Source organism: Rhamphochromis sp. 'chilingali' (genome assembly GCF_963969265.1).
Source record: "Rhamphochromis sp. 'chilingali' genome assembly, chromosome: 9".
In the NCBI taxonomy this organism is placed as follows: Eukaryota; Metazoa; Chordata; class Actinopteri; order Cichliformes; family Cichlidae; genus Rhamphochromis; species Rhamphochromis sp. 'chilingali'.
Window position 1 is genome coordinate 36,631,091 of NC_137936.1, and position 25,731 is coordinate 36,656,821.

At 40.5% G+C, this 25,731-nt stretch overlaps 1 protein-coding gene across 4 annotated transcripts in view; it reads right to left on the reverse strand.

Moving 5' to 3' along the window:
• The window catches only part of itga7 (integrin, alpha 7), a 38,172-nt gene extending 13,818 nt beyond the window's left edge, over window positions 1-24,354 (reverse strand). For 2 of the 4 annotated variants that reach the window (XR_013972755.1, XM_080891294.1), the window contains exons 1-6: window positions 23,840-24,354; window positions 7,130-7,257; window positions 6,608-6,687; window positions 6,116-6,371; window positions 5,245-5,376; window positions 294-501 (exon numbers count right to left, since the gene is read on the reverse strand). Coding sequence is in view for 3 of the 4 variants with exons in the window: in XM_080891294.1 (XP_080747420.1) it covers window positions 294-501; window positions 5,245-5,376; window positions 6,116-6,371; window positions 6,608-6,687; window positions 7,130-7,257; window positions 23,840-24,057 (1,022 nt within the window). In the remaining variant the exon portion in view is untranslated. Of the gene's footprint in view, window positions 1-293; window positions 502-4,504; window positions 4,613-5,244; window positions 5,377-6,115; window positions 6,372-6,607; window positions 6,688-7,129; window positions 7,258-23,839 lie in introns of all 4 variants that reach the window. The other 2 variants (XM_080891295.1, XM_080891293.1) reach the window with 2 other exon arrangements.
• Between the last annotated feature and the right edge of the window lie 1,377 nt (window positions 24,355-25,731).

Genomic DNA, 25,731 nt, shown 5'->3' on the forward strand with positions numbered 1-25,731 from the left:
TCAGTCTGAGTGGAGTTTTTTTTCTCCTCCTCTTACCTCATGTTATGTATTTTCGTTGTTTTTCTCCTATCAGCCTACCTTTCTGACATGTCTCCCCAATGTGATGTTTGTGTAAAGTTGGTCAGAAGGTTCCTTTGTAAGTGCGCATGCGCCATTAGCGTGCTGCCTGCTGTAACCCTAATTTCCTTTGGGATTAATAAAGTATTCTGATTTTGATTCTAATTCTGATTTCTATGGGTTATATGATTTTGTGATGGTCATCCTGACTGACTTCCTATTTAGCCTTTGCTCACCCATCACTGTTGAGATCTGTGGTGGCAACTGAATATCCGAATGAAGAGGCCAGCTCCTCCCCCCAGAAGATGTGCTGTGGCACCAACCGGTACACATTGTCTTTCTTCAGCAGCACCACCGCCCCGGTGTGATTGGCTCGGGGAGCACCGGCCACGAAGGTTAGCTCTCCGAGAGTCATTATTCCCATGGCAGAGTCAACAGAAAACCCTAGAAGGTGAGGAAGAAAAGAAAAGTAGAGGAGGAAGGAAAGAAGGAAGTGTTATGGGTTAATATCGACCGTGGGGTTCAGAGGATCACCTCCTCTGAGTGTGCCATGTTCTGCTCATCTTCTTACTAATGAAATGTGGGCCTTAAGTGACTATTGATTTTGTGCCTAACTCATGATGGGTGTAAATGTCCTGTGTGCTGTGCGTGTGAAAGGCTGTGTGTCTAGTGGAAGCAAAAAGGCTGGTTGTGATAGTAACATGAGATGTACTGACGTTGGCCTAATGTCTCCTGAGATTCATGATACCAAAGCTCTGCACTGGTTGCCTCTGGTGAAGGCGGAGTGTAAACATGGTGGGTGGACGTTAAGCAGATTTATCGCCTGAAGCATCTCCTCTTCTCTGTGAGTGTGCTTTGTGAAAAGATAATCTGCATGTGTGTGGAGGAATTTGAGGATGCGCATGCATGTAAATCAGGTAAAGCAATTCAGCGTGTATATAGAGGAGGAAGGATGTTTGCATCATGTGCGGAATATTTCTGATCAAGCTGTGAAAAATGACACAAAACATATGAAACATTTTTCCTGAACGCAGGCATTTTCTACATGCACTCGCTATACTAGACTAAAAAGCAGGCAGCTGGTGCAAAAAGTGAGGACAATCTGTCTCCATCGGGACATGAAGGACATTTGTTGGTACTGAGTAAACATGCAGAGGGAGACAAGACAGAGACAAACAGTGAGCAGCTCCAGGGTGGCAGGTGGGGAATGCAGCACTGCAGCTTCTATAAAACCAGCAGATGTGGGAACAAGCTGCAACTTTTTCCTCACAGGCTTCTAGCTCACAAGCTTGCAACATGGTAGAAACTATAAAGCTAATTAAGGAATGAAAGGATAAGGAAAAAAGTTTTTGCAATGTTAATCTTAATAAATTGCTTAGTTTTTATTTGAGTTAGACTGTTAGACAGAAAAAAGAGACAATTTGGAGAGCACAATGGAATTTCCGATATTTATTTTTTTATTTCTTTATTTTAAATATTCTCTTACCTACCTGCTAAATATGTCCTAGCCATTGGTTTAGTCAGCAAATACTCGAGGTTGTATCTACTGATTAGTCTCCAATGATGTACTCCTTAGTGTCCTACTCCTACTATATATAATTTATTATCCACATTTTATTTCATTTACGTTTATATTTTTCCTCCTTTGGACCAGAGAGACAGTAGCTGACAATAAAGGATGTTATTTTGTTTTATCTATAAAATAAAGGTGCTCACACCTCCTTTGATTTGCAATAACTAACTGCTGTATGATGCAATATGAGTGTAAGTATTTTTTACACATACCACTTCTGCATTTGGCACAATTTTTGTTAAATAAATCACATGGTGTATTATGTCATGTGTGATGTTCATCTTAAGATGTATTTGCTATATTTTATTTATCATAACTCTTTTTGCCATGGCTATACATTTTAAGTAGAGTTTATTTCTTGACTAAAAGCTTCTTTAGACTAAAACTGAGCCAAAGATGATACTTATAAATGTTGATGCTTCTATGTACTCGTTGTTTTCAACGCTGACTTTTCTAATTATGGTAACTACTCGGGTGCAGCCTCAGCATTAGTCCCTTTAGCTTGTAATGAAGAGATTCTATGTGTAATGTTGGATTTGGCCTTGATGGAGATAAAAACAAAGCTTTCTTTTCATTCAGCAGGCCGTCACTTCTTTAAATGAATACTTTTACTGTTCCTATTGGACACAATACAGTGATATTTCAGATCCAACAAAAGCTGCAAATTCCTACAACAGTCTCTGTCATTTTAGTAAGCATGCATAGGTGTGTCGTATCATCTGGTTAGGATCAATGGAAGCACGTGGGTTATAAATGAAGGCAAAAAGGTCATGTGGGAATTAGTGTTGTCAAGGAGACGGCTCAATACGGTGAGTAGGAGGGTAAGCAGGATTGGAGGAATGTGAATAAAGAGATTTATAGCAGATCCACACACTTAGAGGAAAAATAATGACCGGAAACCCAAAATAACAATGAATAGCTCCTGCTCAGCAGACTGTGGATCACTAACAACTGACACTAAATACTGAGAAATTCATCACAAAGCATCACATCATTATCTTGATAAAATGTATCTATTGTTTGAATGAAAATATCAGTGTGACAGTGCACCACTATTGATTCATTTGACCTTAGGCCTGTACTACAAAGTGAGTTCATCATACCGAGGGCATTCACTTATCCAATCAGGATAAGCAGTCACATGAAGCTAGGTATCAACTTGCTAAACTAAACCAGGATTTTGCCCGCACATTCACATGAAAAGGGTGGTGTTAGCGGCATCTGACTGATCATAATTATGGATAAATGTATTCACAGTAGACCCGTTCGATTTTCTTCAAAGAGAAATGAAGCTGTACTTTGGAGAAAATATGAAGTTCAAACATGTAATACAGATTTAAGGCAACAAAGCTGCTGCAGATAAAGCAGTAAGAGTATGTGTGAGAGGAAGAGCACTGTAGAGTGATACAGTTTTACTTAAGTATGGGCTTTAAGCGCATTGGTCAGTAAGACGAGAAAGGAGTGACTATATTAATAAAGTTTAGCCTACTTGAAGCCTGGAAGAAAAGCTGGCAAAAAAGCTGACGGTGGAACTCAACAGACTTATCACTTCACAACACTCTCATTAAGAATCTGATAGATTACAATCAAGAATCTCATTAAATTAATATGTAAAGGACAGTTTTAGCTTTTAATCTGTCAGCTGCTGCCCCAGTGGTATTCAACCCTTTGGCTACGTGCAAATTAAGCCCAAAAGTAAAAGCAGGTGTCCTATTTTAGGTTCATAAGTTAATGCTTATAAAATAATAAACGTGTTGTAAAAGTGTTTGAAGCCAACAGGAAAAGAGTTTAAAGTTACTTCGAAGAATCAATATTTTTTACTGATACTCATCAAAGACATTAGAACCTATTAAAAAACTTTAGAAACAGAGGATTAAGGGATCTTCAAGAACTGGTAACCTTCTTGGTAACCTGGCAGGTCAATAGGCAGTGATTTTGCACCTGTTGATCTCTAATCTGGAACTGCTTCACAGCCTGAATTACCATTTTGATATACCCCAGTGAGAAGTGAACCACTTTTGTTGTACAAACAACAACCCCGAAGCATCCGGGGCAAGCAGAAGTCTTCGTAGTACAGGCCTCTTACCATTATATTTGAAATGCTGTACAGACATTTGTGATAACCAGAGTTACTTTTCCTCTTTCACCGCTGTTACACTGGTATTTTTGCTTTTAAATAGAGCTTAATGAAACTTAATTGCTAGCCATTCATGTTGATGCCAAAAACTCCATCAGCCCTCAGGCCATCATCCAGATTTCAATAGTCAGTAATGAAAAAATACCACACATAACAAATATATATAATATTCTCATCCACCTCAATTGCAGTTGGGTTCAATGCTTGTTAGCAAAAGTTAGCGTATTAACGTGTTAAAAAATTTAGCACTGATTGTAAATATGTTAGCATGCTGATGATGTGCCTCGGTATAGCCTCGCACAGCTGTGGACTCGTCTTGTATATTAGTTAAACCATTTAAAACAATTCGGTTTAGTATATCTGCAACTACTTAAAGTGAAACCACCACCAAGATACCCTGGAAAGCTTCATCCGGACAGACACATGCAAACTAACAAAAGAGATCGACAAACAACAGACAAACACCTCCTGCTACCCAAAGAGAAGGCCATCTCTTCTGCAACTATATAACTGTGCCAAAAATATAAATTAAATTAAATTTAAAAAATGAAATAAAAAAGGAAGTATAACTTTGGATGGCTGTCTCTTTTTAACATAGATTACACACTAAAATCTATATAGACAGACAGACTGTGTAACTGATCAGAAAGGATTAAGACAAAGACGGAGAAAAACAAGATACTATGTCCACTACAAGCCCAGTCCGGTCCAAACGACAGCACCTCAAGCCTACAAACCTAGGTAGCTATTATGAGCTACATCCTCAAACGATGTGGGCCGCCTTGATGGTTCCAGAGTTTTGTACAGCAGCGCATCTTCAACGGGGCTAGCCATGAACAAGAGCCCTATGGCCCAAAACAGGAGGAGAAAACAGAAAGAAGCAGAAAGAGGAGCGTGGGGAGGGTGTGATGGAATGGTGAAATGGTGGTGGGGGTGGAAAGAGGAAGAAAAGGGGAGAGGGAGGTGCAGGTGAGAGGTTGTGATTGATTGCTTTCTGTGTGGTGCTACAGTGGTTTGTCCTGCAAAACCACTGGGTACCTGGTGGAGAGATGACACGTCAGGCTCAGACTGTACACCACTGGCATTTTCAGACAATGGGCGGTAGCTGGAATGAGGATGACATCAAGTATTTTCCCTTGTTTTCCCAAGAAAGTGAGCAAATAGTAGCAACATGAGGACTGATCCTGTCAGGCTACATGTCCACCCACAGTCAAACAAAGGCTGGAAAAATGAGGTGGAGTCCTGTTCAGGGCTTCATGAGTCATAAATTGCTGAGCTAAAAGTCATGTCCAGGAATAGTAGGAACACTACAAGATTTTCTTCAACCAATCAGAGGCAGTTTTGTTGCTACTGTAGCTAATTCCTGTGGTTAAGTCAGCTGTGTTGGGGTACAGTCTAAGTCCTGGTGTCATCCTCCCCCGGCCCTCTCTATCTCTCCTGTGCGCAGGCAGCAGTGAGCAGGGAGGGCAAATCCTACCCAGGTAACTGTGGTAGGGCACAGGGATGAGCTGGGCATTAAGTTGTTTTTCATCTGCCACCTCGTAAGGTCCGTCGTCATAGATACCGAGGTCAAGCAGAGTCTGGTTTAGGAGCTGAACACGCATCTCGCCTGGAAAGGAAATAGGTGAGGGCACAGCACGGTGACAAACACAGATTTGCACATTATCTTAAACAACAGGGACAAGGTCATAGATACGCATGCTCACGTGTTGCTTCCCAAATCCAGCATGTGACAGAATTTAGACATTTTAGAACAGGCGTTGTGTAAATTCAGCTTTTGTTCCATAAAGCAGCCTTTTATTAAAATATGAATCATCCAGAAACTGATGTTTGCATCCAATATATCTTAGACCATTTATATTAAATGGATTAAGCTGTGCTGCATATTTTCAGTGTTCAATCAATAGACTGGCCTATAAATTAATTGGATTGTCCTGTTAGTAGTACTTATTTAATTAGACAGTTTCATTGCATTGCTTTTCTTCTCTAGCATACATTAGCTGCAACAGGAGTTTCTTCTCATATTTCTTTTACATTCGTGGTAAATCGTCTTTGCACTGTAATAGAACAACACTCAGAAAGGCATAAGAGAAGGAATCAGTAGATACTAAAGACAAAAAAACCCCCTGCCAGTTCCTTCTACTTAGCATTCATCTTTATGAATGAAACGGGGCATGTCAAGAAGGGATCCATCTGAAAGATGATTTCCAGCCCTTCGTCACCCCTTGCATGCATTTTTGTGAGCAGTACATTCAATCCCAAATCACACTACACAGGTTTTCCTCTGGTCTTCCGATTAGTAAAACATGAAACTCTAAATAAAGGCTTCTATCAGTCGGTCACATTACCTTTCCAGTTGTATGTTCCTGGAGCACCGAACAGAATGAAGTTTTTGTCTGGGGTGAAACTGACAGACAGGCCCTGCTGACAGAAACCGAACTGCTCGTGTCCCTGTGGCCGACCCTCACAAAACTTCCATTCTCCTCCGTCCAGGTCATCTCGATTAGTCAGGTCCTCACTCAGGACATAGCAACGGCCAATGGGATCCCGAGTCTCTGACGACTGGTTTACACGTTGCCTCAGTTCGTATAGATGAGCGCAGGTCTGGTGAAGGGGGAAAAACGCATTAGGGTTTCCTGGATATCAGTTAGCCTTTGATTTTTTTTTAAAGAATATGATACTATGCAACAGTGTAATGACCAAATTAGTCTTAAAGTCTTCATCATTATAAACAACAACTTGGCAGATGAACCAAAGCTGGAAATGCACAATGTCTGCTCTTATATCTCTTGATCATCAGCACAACGTGAATTTACCCAATTTGGGCATTTGGTACTCACCACAACCTTCCCTCCAATGCCCTGACTCTTGACTGTAACTCCCAGCCACTGGTTGTGCTTGCTCTCTCTGTCCCACCTCACTGAAAGAGAACACAGAGTGAACTGTCAGTCATGACTGCTTCTATATTGTATTGTTTTCTGGTTACAAGCAAACAGAACTTTGTTATTTATTCACTTCACCTATTAGAAGTGTTATTTCACTTCTCACTTCACAAAAATGAAGCAGGTATCTTTATAAATATGATACAGTAACAGTATATATTTCCATGATGTCATTAATATTCTGCCTGGGATAATGTAGTTTATAATAAAGATAATTCTCTTTGACCGACGGAGGTCCAGGTGTTATTTAGATTTCTTAAAGCCCAAGTTGATGTGTTTAAAGTTTTGTCTTTGGTTGAAGTGTTTAATTTCACAGTACAGAGAACAAAGTGAAACACCAAGAATAAAAGTCACGTCATAGTTTGGTTGATGAATTGACAAATTAACCGACAAGTTGTTTCAGCTGCACTTGAAACCCACCGTCTCCATCGATGTCAACCCTCTCACAGTCGTACTCCTCTGGTGTGATCGGACACCTGAACAGGGCTCCTGGTCGACTGCCCGTCAACTTACCCTGCCCTGCCGCCCTTGGAGCTCCCACCAGTATCCTAAATAAAGGAAAATGAAAGGAAAGTTAATTGTAAAACCTGGTGTCAAACGTTGATAGTGCATAATACAAATTAAGGTTTCCTCAAAGCTGTTCTTCACCTTAAGTTGCCATTACTGTAAAGTACAATTACGTGCAGTTCAAGAGACACCCTGAACACGAGGCTACATTCAGTAGAGTATGTTATGTTGCCTGAAATATATTTATGACAGCTCTGGGAAATCTATATCTAGTGTACCTTGTTTGCACTCATATCCAACAGCTATTATCAGTTGTCCCTAAATAACAAGGCCCAGAAAAGTTTTATTCTCAGTGAGGTGGTTGCTGATATTTTAGGGCCAGTGTCACGGCCCTCTGCCTTATTAGGAGTGGCTGATTCAGGCCAGGATGCTATTTAAAAACCGAATGTTCACATTCCACCCAACACTGTCAGTCATGGCATATGCATGGAAGCGAGACATGGGGAAACACAGAAGACAAAGCAAAAAATAAAGAGCAGAACAGGAAGCCTGAAAAACAGATACCGAGGTCTACCCTGCACTGCCACCGAACTGTGCCTACAGGTCTAATTATGACAGTGATGTTAGCTATGTCAGTGCTACGCTCAGCTGTGCAAATACACCCTGTGCAAAATGCTCCAGCCAACAGCTCTCCTCCTATCTACTCCCTAACTATCTACTGTTATGTGCACACTTAAATTAGAGCTATCACTGTGTGAGGGAAGACTTTAAATAGAGTTTAACAAGCTAGAAGCTTAGCATGGATCAGCCAAGAGTAACTCTAACCTGGTGTCTCAGTGTTTACAACGAGGCAGCTATAACAACAATGCTAGGTGCTGAGCAACTCCTCTTTACTGGATAGTTCAGATCAAAATATGCTCGATAGCGTACACTGCATACATTTTACTGCACTGCATCCACTCTGCTCCTGGTAAAGTAATTGGATCAAAGGTGCATCATTTCCAACCTTATCCAGCTTTATCTGTAGCACGCGTAAAGCTGGATGTGGCGTCAGGCACACAAGCAAGACATTATTACATTACTGGAATAACACAAAGCCTATCTAGTCATCAAGATCTTTATCTAGTCTTTTTGATATCACAACAGTGTATTTAAATGCATCTCTCTAAGTTTTATGAAGATTTAAGCCTTAATTATACTTTTTGCGTCAGTGAGTCTGATGAGGATCAAGTTACATGAATTTCGTCATCAGTCAGAGAGTATGGAGGTCTATGCAGATGTCCATGTGCTTGCCAGTGTTTTATGACAATGTGGACCAGCTAATCCAAGACTTTATATTAGAATGCACCACCTGCGCATCCTCTCCAGGTGGACTTCAAAGAAATATAACAGGAATGACCACTTGGCTTTTCCTTGATTGTCTTCTGTGGACACAAACCGTCTGTCCATAGAAGACAATCAAGAAGAAGCTACAAGCAGCATGGCCTTCTGACAGTTAATCCAGATTTAAATTCTGCTCTGCTGAATTATTATTTGTGATCCCAGAGGAGCTGAGGATGCATTCACGTCACTAAATTGCTAACAGCAAAAAAGCTAAGGGTTATTTTGTAACTGTAACATGTAAACATGTACGCTATCAACAGAATTTAGATAATGTACCTTGCAAACATTAATACCTGCAGGTATTTATACAGTGCATGACTAATTAACTAATAATAGCACATTGACATACTAACTGCGGGCTAATAACAAGTTGTTGCATGTGCCAGTTGTGACTTTGGCTCCATACTCAGACAGGGTGTTCCTGTCACAAAAAAGCTGTACTAGCAGGCACACACTAGCAATTAAAGTAAATCAACTGCTGGACAACATAAAATGCTATATTATTTAAATATCATTTCACCTAAAAGGAAATGAGATATGATCAAATTACAAACGAGTCTTCTGCAGAGCTTTCATGGTCTGCATTCTCCACAACAGACAAAACTTTTATTTTTTTATTGAAGAAAAGAGCAAGTTCGCATAGGTAATGTGCAAACAGCATCCAGGGCAGAAACAACTATACACTCTTAACAGGACACTGGGTTTTTTGTTTGTTTGTTTATTTGTTGGTTGGTTGTTTTTTTTGGCAAGCATCCATAAAGAGAGCACGCTAACATGAAGCTAGTGAGGAAGATCCCAGAGTGATGTTGAAGCTGAGTGTATGCTGACCCGAGTCCAGCAGCCAGACCCTGATCTTCATCGGGTAACAAAGGCAGTGAGTCAGGTTCAAACATAGCCTCTGTTTTTGCAGTAAAATTAATGGCAAATGCTGTGAAACGCACTTTGGGATGGTTTCCAGCTTTGCTGTTGGCTTTGAGTTCATACTCAAACACTAAAAAGCAGCTGTTGCATAGGTGCTCATTAGGACAGGAATTTGTGCAAGTGTGTGAAACTGCAGCCTTAACTTTATCTTTTAAAAGATAAAAGTAATTATATGAATAGGCCGTGTTAGGTAATGCAAAAGTAATATAATATGTAGTGTTAGAAATTAAGTAACATTATTAATTAAGTAACACAATGCAATAATAGTAGTATTCTGGCTGAGCAAAGCACACATAAGATCCAAAATGTTCAAAATGTTGATCTTAAAATATAAAACGCTGTAAAATTAAATTAAAGTAGCAAAAGCAATAATTAACCAGACACACTCTACTCAAACTGATATATTTAATAATGCATTAGCCTGTGTGGTTGTCATTGTGGCAGTTAGGTAACCTACTTTACTAATCCTACTCTGAACTGTCACCTTCTTGTGTTGGAGTAAAGTGGTTTCCCCTTTAAATGTGATGTATAAGAACTAAGTAGACTCAAATGGCAATACTTATGTACAAGTATCTCACAATTTGTGTTTTACTACAGTCTACTCACATAAACTACCGCTGACACATCCCAGACTGCCAGACAGCTTAACTTTCTATTTTCTGCTCCTGTCGTCTCTTTCCTGACAAGTACTTCTGGTGAGGTGCAGCTGTGCATGCCTCAGGAGTGATTCCCCTCACCTTAACAACCAGAAACTAAAACAGCCACAGAGCGCAAACATGTGAAATGATGTTTCACATCACCAGTGATGCACATGCAAGAAAAACTAAATCTTCAAGTGATGTTACGCCGATGCAAATACACGTATAACAAAGAGGAATAACATATCACTAAGAAAAAAACCCCGAAACTGATAAGATCCGATCCCTCTCACGGCGCTACATTCCAGGAGGCTCTGGTTTATGTTTAAGAGTTAAGGTGATACCTCACTTCCCCCCACATGCTCAGATACATGGGCAGGTGTGAGGATGTGAAGCTAGAAGCTCTGATTATCTCTTATAGCATTATTATTTGTAAAAAATAAATAAATAATAATAACAAGACTTTTTTCCTTCAACTGGAAAGCTGTGCAAGCCAGAAGGAATTATTTCTGCAGAAATGATCTCATAACCTCTTATGTCTCATAAATATAAGATGAAACAAGTCAGAAAAAGTTTATATGCCCTAAAAGGTTTATTTATTTAAGTCAAATGGCTGAAGCCTCAAGTTAGAAAACTGTCTACATTAACATATTTGCAGAGATTCAACATTGTTTTCATTACTTACATGAAATTTGTTTGGAATTACACCTTTGCAAAATTAAGCAAAAAGTGTTGTGACCTTTTCCTGTAAGTGAATTCTGAAGACACATGTACCAAATTTGACACGAATAAATCTTGTTGGCTGACTTGAGCTTTCATTTATTTGCCCTTTACTCTGCTTCTAACTCATATCATTGTTTAGGAAAGACTCAGACTGATCGTGCGCTTCACTGCCAAGCTCATTCTCTCAGTAAACCCACATTTGGTATGGTGTGTGCATGTGTGCCTTTGTGTGTGGAGGTGTGTTGTTGCTGACCCTGGGGGAGATATCAGGGTGTTGATGTGATGGTCTAGTAGAAAACCCACATGAACTCAGGCCCTGCAGATTCAGCACCAGCATGCATGTGTATGTATTACATTGCCATGTTGAACACATAGATTAGATAAGGCACCTGGGTTCTGTCTACAGCAGGAGACAGAGAAGACAGAAGCCCCTACCTGTTTATAGCCTCATATAAAGCTTTACTTGAGGATAGCTTTTCTACATGCCAGTGATCTTCATACTGGTGGGGGACAAACCACTGCAGGTGGAGAAGGAGGGGGAAAGCACGAAGCAAAAGTAAGTTGAATGAGTTGAATTTTCTTGGTAAAACTAAACAGATAAGAATTTTCTGATACCATTCTGCTGACTGTTACTTAACACAAACTCAGGTTGGCTCCTGTTTTATTATTATTGGTTGATTAAAAAAGTGTGGGATGTGATTTTTCTTTGGCTTTTGAAGTGTGGCGTGTCAGAAAGGTTTGGAGAACCGCTAAACTTTAACAACACATATGCAGTGTTAACTTACAGATGTTAAGTAGAAGACTGTTAGGTTGTTTGTTAGCTGTGTGCATCCAAATGCATCCATTATTTGCTGACATAAATTGGAACAAAGCTGTGCTTCTACTAGTAGTCAGTCAGACCGGCATGGTTACACCAGCAGGTATGGCACAAGTACAAAAGCTGCATTATTGTGAGGTCTTTATCTTACAATATAAAGCGCCTTGAGGCGACTGTTGTTGTGATTTGGTGCTATAAGATAGGAACATCTCCCATCACACATATAAAATCCTGAACTGATGTTTGAGAAGGGCATGAAAACAAACCGTCAGTCATTTTTTAATCAAGTAATTACAGTGCTCGAAGAGAATTACAGATTGCCCATTACAGAAAGCAGGAGGAGGGGCGACTTCACAAGGCTGTATGTAAATTAGTGCGTTCTTTGCACTTGAGAATTTAGAGTATGTACAGAAAAAAATGAAAAAATGTTGTCAACAAAACAAAATACCAATGCACAGTTATTACTGCTCCTTTCCAAAACCTCTTAAATGTCCACACCTCTGCTCTGATTTGTGATTTACAGCCACTCCAAGGCCATCATCCCCTTTTTCACTCGCTGATCATCACAAAAACAACACAGACACTCATTATGCTGCGCTCATATGTTCGCTGAGGGGAGCATGTGCAGTGACCCCAACACTCTCTCCACTATCCCATCCACCCATCCCCCATCCAGGTTGGGTGTCCACACACACGGTCTCTTCCTCCCTCACTCCTCCCCCACTTTCAGGAGTCACATCTCTCTGTTTAGCCTCCCATACAGCAGCCAGTGAGACCAGCAGGGAACCAGGACAACAATGTGATCAAGTTGAAAGAAATCCATCACATATGTTGCAATTTGGACCAATAATCCTGCAGTAAATAACAAAGAAAGAGCACAAAAATGGTATTATATATACAGCAGGGTTGGCCTATCCCACAGACTTGGTCTCCACGCGCTTGCAGCTTATTAAATTGTTTATACCAATTTTGGTAGTGTCCATCTTCCTGTTGAAGGATCACGTGTTCCTCTGTGGCTTGGCGAAAAAATTCCCCGAACCCTTACAATGAAATTCATATTCTCATAAATTAACTAGTACTCGTGCTAAAAACAAGGGTGCCTTTTCTTTGTTGTGAAAGAAATACTTGGGGTGGAAAGTGTTGACATGCCAGTCTGTAAACAAACCAATACAGCAGTGAAGAAGAAGATGCAAACATCTGCAGGGAGCTGAATTCAAAGCCCTGCATTGTTTGTTTAGAAAGAGAAAGCACTGGCACTTTTCACGCTTGTCCATTTAATCATTTTAAAGAGCAACAGCAGATACTTTTATCTGAAGCCCAACCCTTTTCTCTGAATGTTTCAGCCATGGGCTTTAATAGCATAATCACATTTGTGAAATGACTCAAATATGCTGCAAATATTTGCAGTGTTTTGTTTCACTGCATTATTGCTAGTGCTTCTGAGTCTGTGTGCTCACACCCTCAAACATCGTTCCACAACAGAGCAGCGTGAGATTGCTGCTCTATAGACAGAAGCTATAAAAGATCAGCATGGGGCCCAGAGGCTTTTTAGACCTTCTGTTGTTATCTTGGAGTAAGACTGTGACCTCTGACCTGGAAATACACAGACTCACGCATCACACTTGTATACACATTCACAAAATATATGCTATCGTGTGTATAAATGGCTGAAAAATGCATTAATACTCATGCAGATAGTACGCAGACTGTGAATTACAGGCCTACACACAGGCTGTCGAACAGTGTCGACCAAGGTGACGACTCTCGTGAACCTTGAGCCAAATGGCACTTTTTGTGTAAACACCTGACTCCAGTTTCTTGCTGACGAGAAAACAACAGCTGAGAGCGAGGTGACCGAGTTGTGAATCACCCTGTTTTAACATTTCCAGTATGGGCAGGCGAGCAGAGAGTTGGGCACTACTCAATAATTTGCAAAAAGAGAGAGACAGAAACAGCTGCCAGTTCCTGCAAATCTGCTCTGGGATATTGTGGTTCACTGCCCACGGATGTGACTCAACGTCCTGCCTGTATGTGAACATCACAATCATGGTGCATTAATGTACAAAAAATAAGATTTGTTTTTTTTAGCTGACTCTCACGACAGCAAGAAGAGGCAGAAATGGTTCTTGAAGTACTTGGTAACCCCATCCTCACTGCACATGCATTTTTAACAACCCCCAAACTCACCACCTGCCCCCCTGATCAATGAATGAAGAGCCATTTCGGGGCATAGATAGGTAAATAATGGCCCTCGGGTACTATACCATCCCTTGTCTGTTCCTTTTATATTCTCATTTTGTCCCCCATCCCTGCCATTAGCTGGTCATACATGTATTGATCCGTCTCTGTACTTATCTATTAGGGTTCTCAAATTCCACTGCTAATTTTTAGTGTGTCTTATTTATTTCCCATTGTCATTGTTTTTCTTTAATTCATTAATGAACTGCAGTTTCTTGGTAGTTTGGTGCATAAGCTGTCTGGGCTCTCTGGAAACTCGAATCTACAGAATATAGTGAACCAAAAGCAGTTAAAAAGTCAATTCAATGTTAATATCCCAAAAATGCTTGTGATCACATTTGGAAGCCCATTAGTCACATGTGTTTATTCATATATGTAACAGCTTAATTTTAGTGATGCATAAACTTAGCCAACACACTACATTTCAACTTTCAAAGCATGGTGCCTTTTTATTCTGCATTTCATTGTAAGTCAGATTCGTCAGTTCAGCTCATATCTGTTGAAATTACTGACGCAAGTCTCAATACGACACTGCAACAATTATCTATTAAAGAACAAATAAAACATTCACTTTATATGATCACTGCCATCAAAATTGAAAAATTTAATTGAAAATCTAGTTTAATAATTCCAAACAAAAAGCATCAACATCTCTCATAATTTCCTGCTCTGGTCTGGTTTGCATGGCACGGTGTGTTTCTGGACACAGATCAGAGGCCCATCAGTTCTAAGTCGAGCTACTATCTAGGTGATTTATTAAACTGCTTCTTTATCAGTCACACACACACACACACACACACACACACACACACACACACACACACACACACACACACACACACACACACACACACATTTAATCAAAGAGAAGGCATGCAATGATTTATTCATCCCTGCAGGTCCCGTTACCATCAGACCCTCGACACCTCCCCCACATTCAGATCGTGCCGTTTTCATAAGTGAGTGCTGGGGTCAGCTCAACGTATTGCTAAGATTTTTATCGAAAATCAAGGAAAGCAAAAGGTCAGAGTCAAAAATTACAGATCATTATTTATGCAGTTAATGCTACAAAATGTTTAAAATTAAAAGCATATATGTGTAACCTCAAGATTTTATCTGTTCACTGTGAAATTCAGATGCAGAAACAGTTTCTGCAGCACTGCCTCCATCAGATCCAAGTTATATGTTTCAGCCTGACGCTGCAGATTGTGCATCAGCTTTCAGTGTGCACGCAGTCTGCAAAGTAATATTCCTGAAAGCTCTGGACCAGGCAGTGCTGCTTCCCACCGAGCTTTTGTCCAAGCCCAGGCAGTCCAGCAGAGGAACAGAGGAATGCTAAATAGACAGAGAGTGATTGGGAGGTAGAAAAAAGGGCATTAATCGAGTGTATGTGCACGAGAGACTGTAAAGCTCGTGCTGCATAGCCTTTGCTTTTTCTGATCCCTCATATAAATAAGCACTGCAACCATTCTTAGATTTATGAGGCTTTCACATGAATGGCCTCTGGGAGATTTAGTGAGAAAGTTACTGTGGGATCAACTTAAAGGGGGGAAGAGAGAGCGGGAAAAGAAATCATGAATTGAATTAGGGAGGGGAAAGGGGGGACGCTTCATTCTAAACTCTTAAGCCAGGGTGAAAAAGCAGCTTTTATCTGCCTGTTGTAATGTAAATGAGCACCCATAAATTCTTCTTTGTATAATAAATGTGTGAAGAAGTTCTGCTGTGTCCTGTTTAAAAACACTTATAGATATATATGTGTGAAACACCACAGGGAGGGATGGAGAATACTGTGAATGAGTCATAATTCATAAACTAAAATCAGGAATATTGTCCAAAATGTGGAAGACTGATCTTGGCTGTCGAGGTGAAGGTGAGGGACCGCCAAACAATTTTCAGCTAGTAGGAGAAGGACACGTCATCAACACAGGGCGGCGAACAGATATTGATCATGTGTTGCTGTTTGAATTGTTGTCTTCACTATAGAAGTTCATCATTTCTGATAAGTGCATAACTTGCAGTGTTCACTAAGGTTTTCACAAGTTTCTAGTGTGCACAGTTTAACACATGGAGTACTAACAGAAGTAACAGAAATGAGGTGACAAACAGGTTCGAGGTAACAATCTGTCAGTGAACAGCTCATTGCACTTATGAAATGGAAACTCAGTCTTTCTACACAGTGTTTATGACTTTATACGGTGGTAGGTAGCTTTTTCCAGAAAACATCACTGTGACAGTGACATTGTCTCCTTGGCCATAACTTACTGTGGTTTTTACAGCAAAGAGCGCACTGTGGCAGTGAGGCAGATGGCAAGATGGTTACATTGTTCTTGGTCAGATCCTCTCTCAAGCGACATCCAAACATGAAGCGATTCAGTCGTTGCTCATTACTAAAACAGTTGGTCATGACCTTCTTGGCTCTTGTTGCCATGGTAATGCTCAAATGTATTTATTACCCTGTTGTATATCAGTTAATGGTATCTTTAGCTTTTGGTGGTAGCTGCTTTAATTGGTTGCCTCAGTGTTGATAACCAACAACTGTCACTAGCATGCATTTCACCCATTATCACTTAAAGTCAGTGGCTTTATACAGTTGCTGGTCATCATGTAATTTTGAATCACTTCTTGTGTAGATGCCCCTTAACAAATATAATTACTAATTATATAAAGCACATTCCTGTGTTGAGTCATTCATTAAAGACATTGAGCAGATGTTGGAACAAGTTCCACTTTCCACTTAAAATTTTCACTATGACTTCAATGGATGCGTCACGATTCGGCAGTGTGGCAGGCAGTCACAATACTGTGACTATCTATTAGGTCAGACACAGACTACCTGTTTCCCCCAGTTTTTAGTGTTTGTTGGTCTAATCTGTTGCTCGGTGCATTTTCTGTATAGATCTGAAATCAGAATGAGAATTATAATGTAAGTGGATCAATAGCTTCCTCACCGACCGCAGACAGAGAGTGAGAGTGGGACGTTACACATCTCCAGCCCTAAATCTAAGCACTGGGTCGCCACAGGGCTGCGTGCTTAGTCCACTGCTCTACTCGCTTTATACACACGACTGCACCCCCGCCCACCAGAGCAACGCCATTGTAAAGTTCACAGATGACACTACTGTGGTGGGGCTCATATCTGGGGGAGATGAGTCTGCCTACAGAGATGAGGTGGAGACTGCTGGTGTCTTTCTACAGAGCCTCCATCGAAAGCATACTAACGTACTGCATAGGCATATGGTACGCTAGCTGCACAGTGGCTCAGAGGAAAGCACTCCAGGGAGTAATCAACGCTGCCCAAAGGACAATCGGCTGCCCTCTCCTCAAACTGAAAGACCTACACAGTTCCCGCTGCCTCAAAAGAGCCCATAACATCATAAAGGACACCTCACACCCTGGACACTCCATGTTCGAACTGCTGCCTTCAGGTAAACGGTATAGAACAACATACACAAGGACTAACAGACTCAAACACAGTTTCTACCCAATTGCAATATCATGTCTCAATGCTACTAAAAGCAGATGACTTTCATTGCCCCTGTTGTCATTTGTGCCCTTGATGTTGGAATGCTTTCAGACATGTTTTGTTGGATGCGCTAACAAATTGACTGAGTGATTGATTGTTTGAGTGATATATCAACTAGGTCGTATGTTGAGTGTCTGTATGGGGCCTTAGGCCTGGATTGCTTGGGTGTATCTACGGTATGAGTATACTGTATTTTATATGTATTTCTATCTTTTATATCCTATCATTATAGTTTTTAAGTATTTAATTATAGTTTTTAAGTATTTATCTTTTGTGATGTTGCACTGACCAGAGACATCTTTCAATTTCATTGTACCTGTGACAATGACAATAAAGAATATTCATATTCATAATCCCTATGTAGGTTTTATGATGTTTTTAGAAATTATGATGTTTTCTCTTCTCCAAAGCAGAACAACAAAGTACATGGGGATGTTTCCCAAAATGTCAAACCCTTCTTGTTTTGCAAACTCTGTATGCCTTTGGAATTCAGCATGTGATCACCCCTATGTCCCAGTCTTCCTTAGGGTGTTAATCATGCCTTCGGTTCAAGAGGAGGATTTGTTCGGCCTCAAAAAGCATTGCTTTGGATTCATATTCAGCCAATGAAACCAAACTCCAGACACATGTCTGTGACTATGTCAGCTACCTGTGCCCCCCCAGGCACTGAGACAGACTGCGCCTACTCTCAGAAGCAGTACCACATGTAAACATGACCCCTACTGCAACCTGAGACTTTATTACTTTTCCTATGAATGCTTTGCAACGCAGTCAATTGTAAATCAACTGTAGGATAAATCACAGTCTAACAGTATTGTCAATGATGTGTGGCTTTGCAGCACGCACTGTATATGGATTTATTATATAGATTTGGACTTTGATATAGAATTTGATAATGCACAAGTGATGTTACAGATATTTCAGTGAAAAAAGCAAGCTAGGATTAGCAAAGACGGACTGCTGTGCCTGGACATGTGTTAAGCACTCTGAAACTCAGAAATCTGTACATTATTAATGAATTATGACAATATTAGAGCATATTGTCTTATAGGAATAACTTTTTCTTAATTATTTTGGGCAGACTTACCACAGCGTAAAGATGTTTATTATTTAAATTTAGGTAAACAGGCAGTGGGGGGCTCAAGCCCAGGGAGATTCCCGTCTTCACCAGGCAGTACACTAATAGCAGAAGCACTTCTCTTAGCATTAAAAATAGCAGATGTACACATAACTCAGACTCAAATACCCATCACGTCTCATCCTCTGTTTGGCGTTAGCAGCAAAAGATGAAATTCTCTCGTTTAAGCTTTGGCCTGTGCTCAGGAAGAAAAACAAAGGTTTACAAAAGGCTCTAAACTGTGGCCTAGTTTTACTTCAGCCGTGTCAACAACCTGCTTGTCCTCACAGTATGTGAGTCAGTATGATAATATTGTGTCACATGGGTTGACCTTTACTGCCATACTGAAAATAAGCTGCAAGGTTTGATGCTGCAAAACTGAACAAAAAGGCAGTCATTGTGTACGCGGTATCAACTCCGAACAGTATTGCCTTTTCTGATCTTTGCTGAGCTTCTGATAAACTGTGAAACTCCAAAGCCGCTGGCGGTGAAACTCTTTCAGGGGCGACAGTATGACTACGCTGATCTGTATTAGCACTCGCATTACTTTATAGTATGATTTAATCATGAGTCAGCACAGCACAGAGCATCAAAGAAAAATATCATTTTCTCAGTCGAATAGAGTGACATAACACACAATGACTGTAAAACATTATGGCCACAGGTGACAGTAACCCAAACCCTCATCATAGAAAAAGAAAGTGAGTCAGTAGCATCTGATTACAATAAGTTTCAGGCAGACGGCTTCACGAGGGCTGGAGACTAAACTACCAAATAGGAAATGTAATAACACAGAGGGAATAAGGCTTAATGGAAATGTATTATTCAGACAGGAAGCATAACTATTGTGCTGCTTCTGAATAATACATCTCTGAAGGGGCATTAAAACCTCTAATATTTAGAATTTCCCACCAAGATACATGGAAGAATTATTTTTTCATTATGTTCCTAAAAACAACATGTCAGGATTGTCCAGAGTGTAACACACTAGATGGTTTCCATTTCCCGCTGAAAGCCATTTTTCTTTTAATAAACATAATTCCAAAAGTCTCATAGACCCTAAGAGGATTTTTATTTTAATGCAATTTATGATTTTACCTCAAATCTAATTAAAACATGACTTAAAAGCATGCGAAATGGCACAGAATGATTTTGTGTTGGTGATCCCAGAACACACGCTGAGAAGGATAAAAAGTATTGGTAGTAGGGGAGACCGGGGATAGTTGTAACATTTTTGACATTTCTGTCTGTAAATTGGAGCTCTTTTAAGGTAGTGGTTTCAAAATGTAATGCAAAGTATTTACATGTCTCGGCTATTAAATAGTGCAGCTATTTTCTCTGCAGCACAATTACCCATTGCATGGTATGGCCTCAAACACAAAGAGTGAAATGTTACAATTAACCCCATAGTCTGGGTTAGTTGTAACATATCCTGGGGTGAAATGTAACACAATGAAATAAGGGTACTAACAAAATATTAACATGTAATCTTTGTTTATTCAACACATGAATGCACTTAGAGCCATTAATGTAGCTGTGTGTGTGTGTGTGTGTGTGTGTGTGTGTGTGTGTGTGTGTGTGTGTGTGTGTGTGTGTGTGTGTGTGTGTGTGTGTGTGTGTGTGTGTGACAGAATGCAGAAATCCAGCTTTTGAACATATTCCAACCCCCCAAAAAAGACAAATTATGGAATTTTCTGCAACTGAATATTTCATTAATTTTGGTTGGTCTTCCTTGAGTTTGGCCTCATTGGCTCAGTGGGCATTATAACCGACAACTCTTGCACCAATTTTGAACATAACAATGAAGCTGAAAAAATGTAGTTGTTCACCAGCATCGCAATTCCATTACTTTTTATCATGGCTTACCTTGGTGTGGTTTGCAAAGTGCCTCAGAAAGATGAGGAAATCTGTTTCTTGCACCCATCCTGATTTATTTCCACTACCAGTACTTCCTACTGGTCCATCTCTGACACAGAGGTCTGCATAATGTATGTGTGGGAACACAAACAGGCATTAACCGCATATACAAAAGCGACCAGTGAACCTCTCTCTGCTGATGTCGTTGCCCCAACTTGTTTAATATAAGTTAAAGTAATAGTGTGGTAAGTTTTAACATCTGCATTATTGTTACAACTAACCCAGACTGTTGCTGTTACAACTGACCCAGACTCCTATAGCCATGAACCAGCTAACATTACAGCCAACGGCTAAAACATTAGCACTAAAGACCTACACAGAATATATCCCCATAGACATACAAATAACATAATTTAAGTTTGATGAGTTTAACTGCAAAGCAGATAATGCTATTAGAAATTGAAATAAAGTAGAAAAACTTACTTTTTGGCGTACAAATTACTTTTTTTCGTGTTAAATTGTCTGTGTTTGACGAAATGTGCTGATTTTTCACATGTGATAGCAGAACTGAATTAGGCATGCACAGGATGAGTCACATCATTTGAAACTTAGCCCTGATTGGAGAAATTGGAAGTGTTACAACTGACCCACGTTACAACTATCCCCGGTCTCCCCTACTTTATATTACAGCTCTAAAGTAATATGGTAATAGTGGGGTTATAATGTGGTTTAAAGACAGAGGCAATAACCATGTCATAACATTTACTTATCACACAATAATTAAGGCAAAAACAATGTGGAATACATTATTAATGTGGGCTTATTAACACATTAATGTCACATTTTATTACATGTTAAATTCAAACGACTACAAAGAAAATAAAATTTTATTGTATTACCAAAATATCTGATTTTGACTCCTTAGCATTTGTTTCTGCAGCCCATACTCATCGTTTTTAAGTGCAGTGAGTTTCTGTGCATTTTTAATCTGGCGTCCGCATATGTGGACATCACATCGCTACTGGCTGTTGCTCAGGTAGTAGCTCACCTACTAGCCGGAAGGTTGGTGGTTTGATCCCAGTCTGCTCCAGTCTGCATATCCAAATATCCAAGATACTAACCCCATGTTGCTCTCCAATGCATCCATCGGAGTGTGAATACATGTGTGAATGTTAGATAGGCAGCACTTATAAACAGCTTAAAAAGTGCTTGTGGGAATAAGTTCATGAACAAGTTGTTTAACCTCCTAGGACCTGCCGTCCACATATGTGGACATCACATTTTGGGTTGTCTAGACCAAAATACTCAATTCTGCTCTACAAGGGCCTGATGTCCACTTACGAAGACATTATACTGCCACTGTTCTAGCAAAATTTAAAAGAAATGTGGATCTCATTTTTGTCAAAAACAAAAATCTGGTATTTCTTTGTTTTTATATTCATCAGGTCCCAATCAGCCCAAATAGCAAAGAGAAATTAAAAACGCCATGAAAGAGTTCGGGTCTTAGGAGGTTAACAGACACAGCTGTAGCTGGTGGACTGAGAGCGGCTAAAGAGTCGTGTATTTTCTTCAGGAGACAGTAAAGACTAAAAACAGAGTTAAAAGCGTTGCATTTGTCAGTGTGGCCATTATTAAAAATAATATTTTCTAAAATCGTTTTGTCAACTTGCTGAAATGGCAGAACGTTCTCAGACTGCTTCTCCTCCACAAAAGTGGGCATAAAATGCTGCTTTACCTTTTGGCCTAATGATTTCATTTCTTGAGCTAAACACTTTTAAAGGACATTGGTGTTCATGAAAAAATGTAGAGTAACAAAGCTGAAAGTTGACAAAATTTGTAATACTATACATTTCTTTGTGTATAGTCAAATTGTTTTGGGCCCCATTATTCAACATTTCTAAAACCCTGGCTGGCTACACCCTGCAAAGTCATCTGCACAGACCGACTGAGGATGAAATCACCATAAAGTCATCCAAACACAAAGTACTTTCCCAGCGTACCGGCAGCAACATCATTCATGCCACTCTCTTCCAGTAGATGCATCATCACATCAGCACATCAGGTCAGAGTTTTATTGACTGTCTCCTGGCTCTAACATCCCTGATGGACAGTTTTGCTGGAGTCTTATCCCTTGTTTACTCAGGACACAGCAGTCAGGGATACAATGAGTATTCTGGTAGTTGCTTTTTAAAATAAGTCCCAGGAATGCTGCTGGACAGCATGCTGGTTTTCAGAGGGATGACATGACTGTGTCTGATGTCATTCCCCTGGTCTTACCAGGCGACAGGGTGACTCCAGCCCGAGTAAACTAAGCAGCCCGCAGTTAAATATGGAGCTCCAAAACAGGAGCTTGTAGCAAGTTAATTCCCTCATCCTTAAACATAAATTTTCCCTTATACCAGACATGTGACATGAACATTGCATTTGCTATTTTGGGGTTTGGAGTTAACATTACATTTATTTATCAGTAAATTTCAGAGGAAGATATTACCTCAAACGCTGCTATATTTATTTTACAGCTATAGTTCAACTGTTGGTTAAGATTTGGAATACATGTGTATTCTTCTCTGTTAGGATCTTATAAAATACAGAGTGCTGTGATATATGTAATTATTTTATATGCATGATTTTTCTTGCAATTCTGCAACTTTACTTCTTAGCTTCTGAATCTCACCAGATAGTGTGTGCTGTATTAATCTAAGAAGAGACTGTTTGACAAAAAGCAGCACCAAATTCATGACTAAAAGAAAATACACCACCAAATCAGATGGAACAGATCTCGTCAATATTAACCACAAAGCATCCAGACAGCTAAACTTGGGCAGCCTTTTATTCGCGGTCCTGTCGTAAACATGTCCAAAGATTTGCACGCAGGCTTGTTGTTATCATTTATTCATGACTTGCTGGAGGATTGGAACAGGACTCGTGAGTGTTCCGGTCACACTGGAAGACTCATCAAAACAGCTGCCGGCAAACAGCAGATCAGAGAGCAAACACACATGAACAGCTTAACTTTGGGTTCACAGGCACAACCAGACAGACTGAAGACTCCTCACTCTATACTTCATGGGACATGAGTTCCTCCAAGAGAATGACTTAAAAACACTCTTCTACCTTTTAGAGAAATCAGATCCTCACTTCTGATTCAGGAAGCTTGCTCTCATCCACTTTCCTCTCAGTGCAGACGCTGCACATAAGCAACTACTGCAGCAAAGCAGTGATTTGACAAATTGATGCAGTGCAGAAATGCTGGCTGTGTTGGCATTAGCATTTTAGATCCCTAAGAATGAACTCACGATGAGCTTTTGTATGAGAAGCAGGTGCGCACACAAGACATCACATATTTGACCTGAGTCAGAAACACACAGGACACACAGGACGAGCTCAGTGCCGCATTCACACTCACCAGCTCTGAGGGTCTGGATTACGCTGCTGGTGAAGCGCAAGAGAGAAGCCAAAGAAGGTGCCAGGGTCTCCCAACTTATGCAGTGTGTGAGTAGTATCCAAGTTAAAGCCCCAGACTTGAGTCGAAAGGGTCAACACACCCAAAATAAAGGTAGTCCACAGTTTAGAGGAATCAGATGAGAGGGGACAAGGGTTCCCATGTCCCACCAGGGCTGCCATAGTGGGGTGCAGGTCTTCTGGCAAAGCAAGTTCAACTCAAGAAGAGCACAGAGGAGATTCCTTTTGTGGGTCCCAGAGAGCCAAAGGGCAGTAAGGGGAAACCCTGCGTGAGCCTCCTCTGCTTTGCTCTCCTCTCTGGATGCCTGCCTTGTTTCCCTCGCTCTATTGCGCTGCCTCTCAACTCCGTTTGCTGCTGTCAGTCTGAAGAGCAGCCTGTGAAAATGCGGCTGCTACTACTATGTGTGCAAGTGTGCTTCCCTCAATGCATGTGCGCCTCCCCCTCCTCTGTGCTCAGAGGGAGACAGAGGACAAGTGCCTTGAATAGCCCGCTCACTCCTCCCCCTCCTCTCTCTCTCTCAGGCCTTCATCCCCTCCTCCCTCCCTTCCTCCCTCCCTCCCTCCTTTTCTCCCCTCTCTCAGCTGACATCAACACTCAAGGGACTTGTGCCAAAATACCAGGCAAGGTTGTCCGGATACTTGGAGGCCATTGAACAGAGCGAGAGCGGGTGAAAAGACAGCAGACTGTTTTATCTGTTGAGTTCACACGCTCCAAAGCGCCTCCCTCTGTGACCACCTGTTGCTGCAGGTGCATGTACATCGGAGTAATGCATACAAGAAACTCAATGTTCTTTTAGCTTTAAAGTCCCGACATCTCTGGAACGTATCTGGAGGACAAAAGGGGCAGAAATGTGCACAGTGACCCAGGAAACTTTATTTCAGGCCTTTAGCTCTCCTGAAAAGACAGAGTGGAATAATGTATGCACTGTGACTAAGCAGTGCCAACAGGGACATAATCTAACAAAGTGGGACTACACCCACACAAATTTCTGTTTCTCTGAGGTCAAATCTGCGCGCAGCTGTCAGCGTGTCACCTCAACTGTCCACACAATAAACGTCACGCAAACAGTTGCACATTAATTACACAAACAGGTGGCATTCTTGGAATGAGTTTACAGGTTTTTAGGACCTGTTTCCCCGTGAGGAGGGGGGGGGGGGGGTCTGTCAGGATGGGTTCGTTCAGATTTGATTGTAAAAGGTGACGACGCATTAATGTGGGTTGAGCAGGATTTTCAAAGTTTCCATTTTTGACGCAATACATTTTTTTTTATGTGGACAGAAAGCTAAATATCAACATAATTAATATACATTTTGGATATATTCAAGTTAACACATACAGTGTACAGAAGAGTGTAACTTTTTACAAGGATCAGTGATTGAGCTGCAATCAAATACACTAAAAGGAAAAAGGAAGAAAAAAGGCAACTCTTTCAGTTTTAAAGCTTAAATCCAGAATAAAGTAATTATAAAACAGCTCCTTTTTATAATTAAGAGTTTTATCTCATTTTGATCAAATATCATCCTGCTGATTAAACTAGTTGGTCAGTGTGACTTCAACTTTGAAACAAGCTTAGGATTAGCATCTGTGGTAGTGTTATCAGTGTCTACATACACCAGCTTCCAGCAGGATGAGGCTCAGTTCTTCTCATGTGACCTGCTGGCATCATGAACCAGCTTCATGAACCTGCTGTTAAACTTTCTCTGCCCCCTGCTGCCCTTATGAGGGATTTAAAAATGATCCCATGTATGAGCACATTTAGCCCTAAAAAGATGTTTATACCTGAGTTTTTGTAGACATTTTTAAACATCTTCAACAACTTTTCACAGATGCTTTAA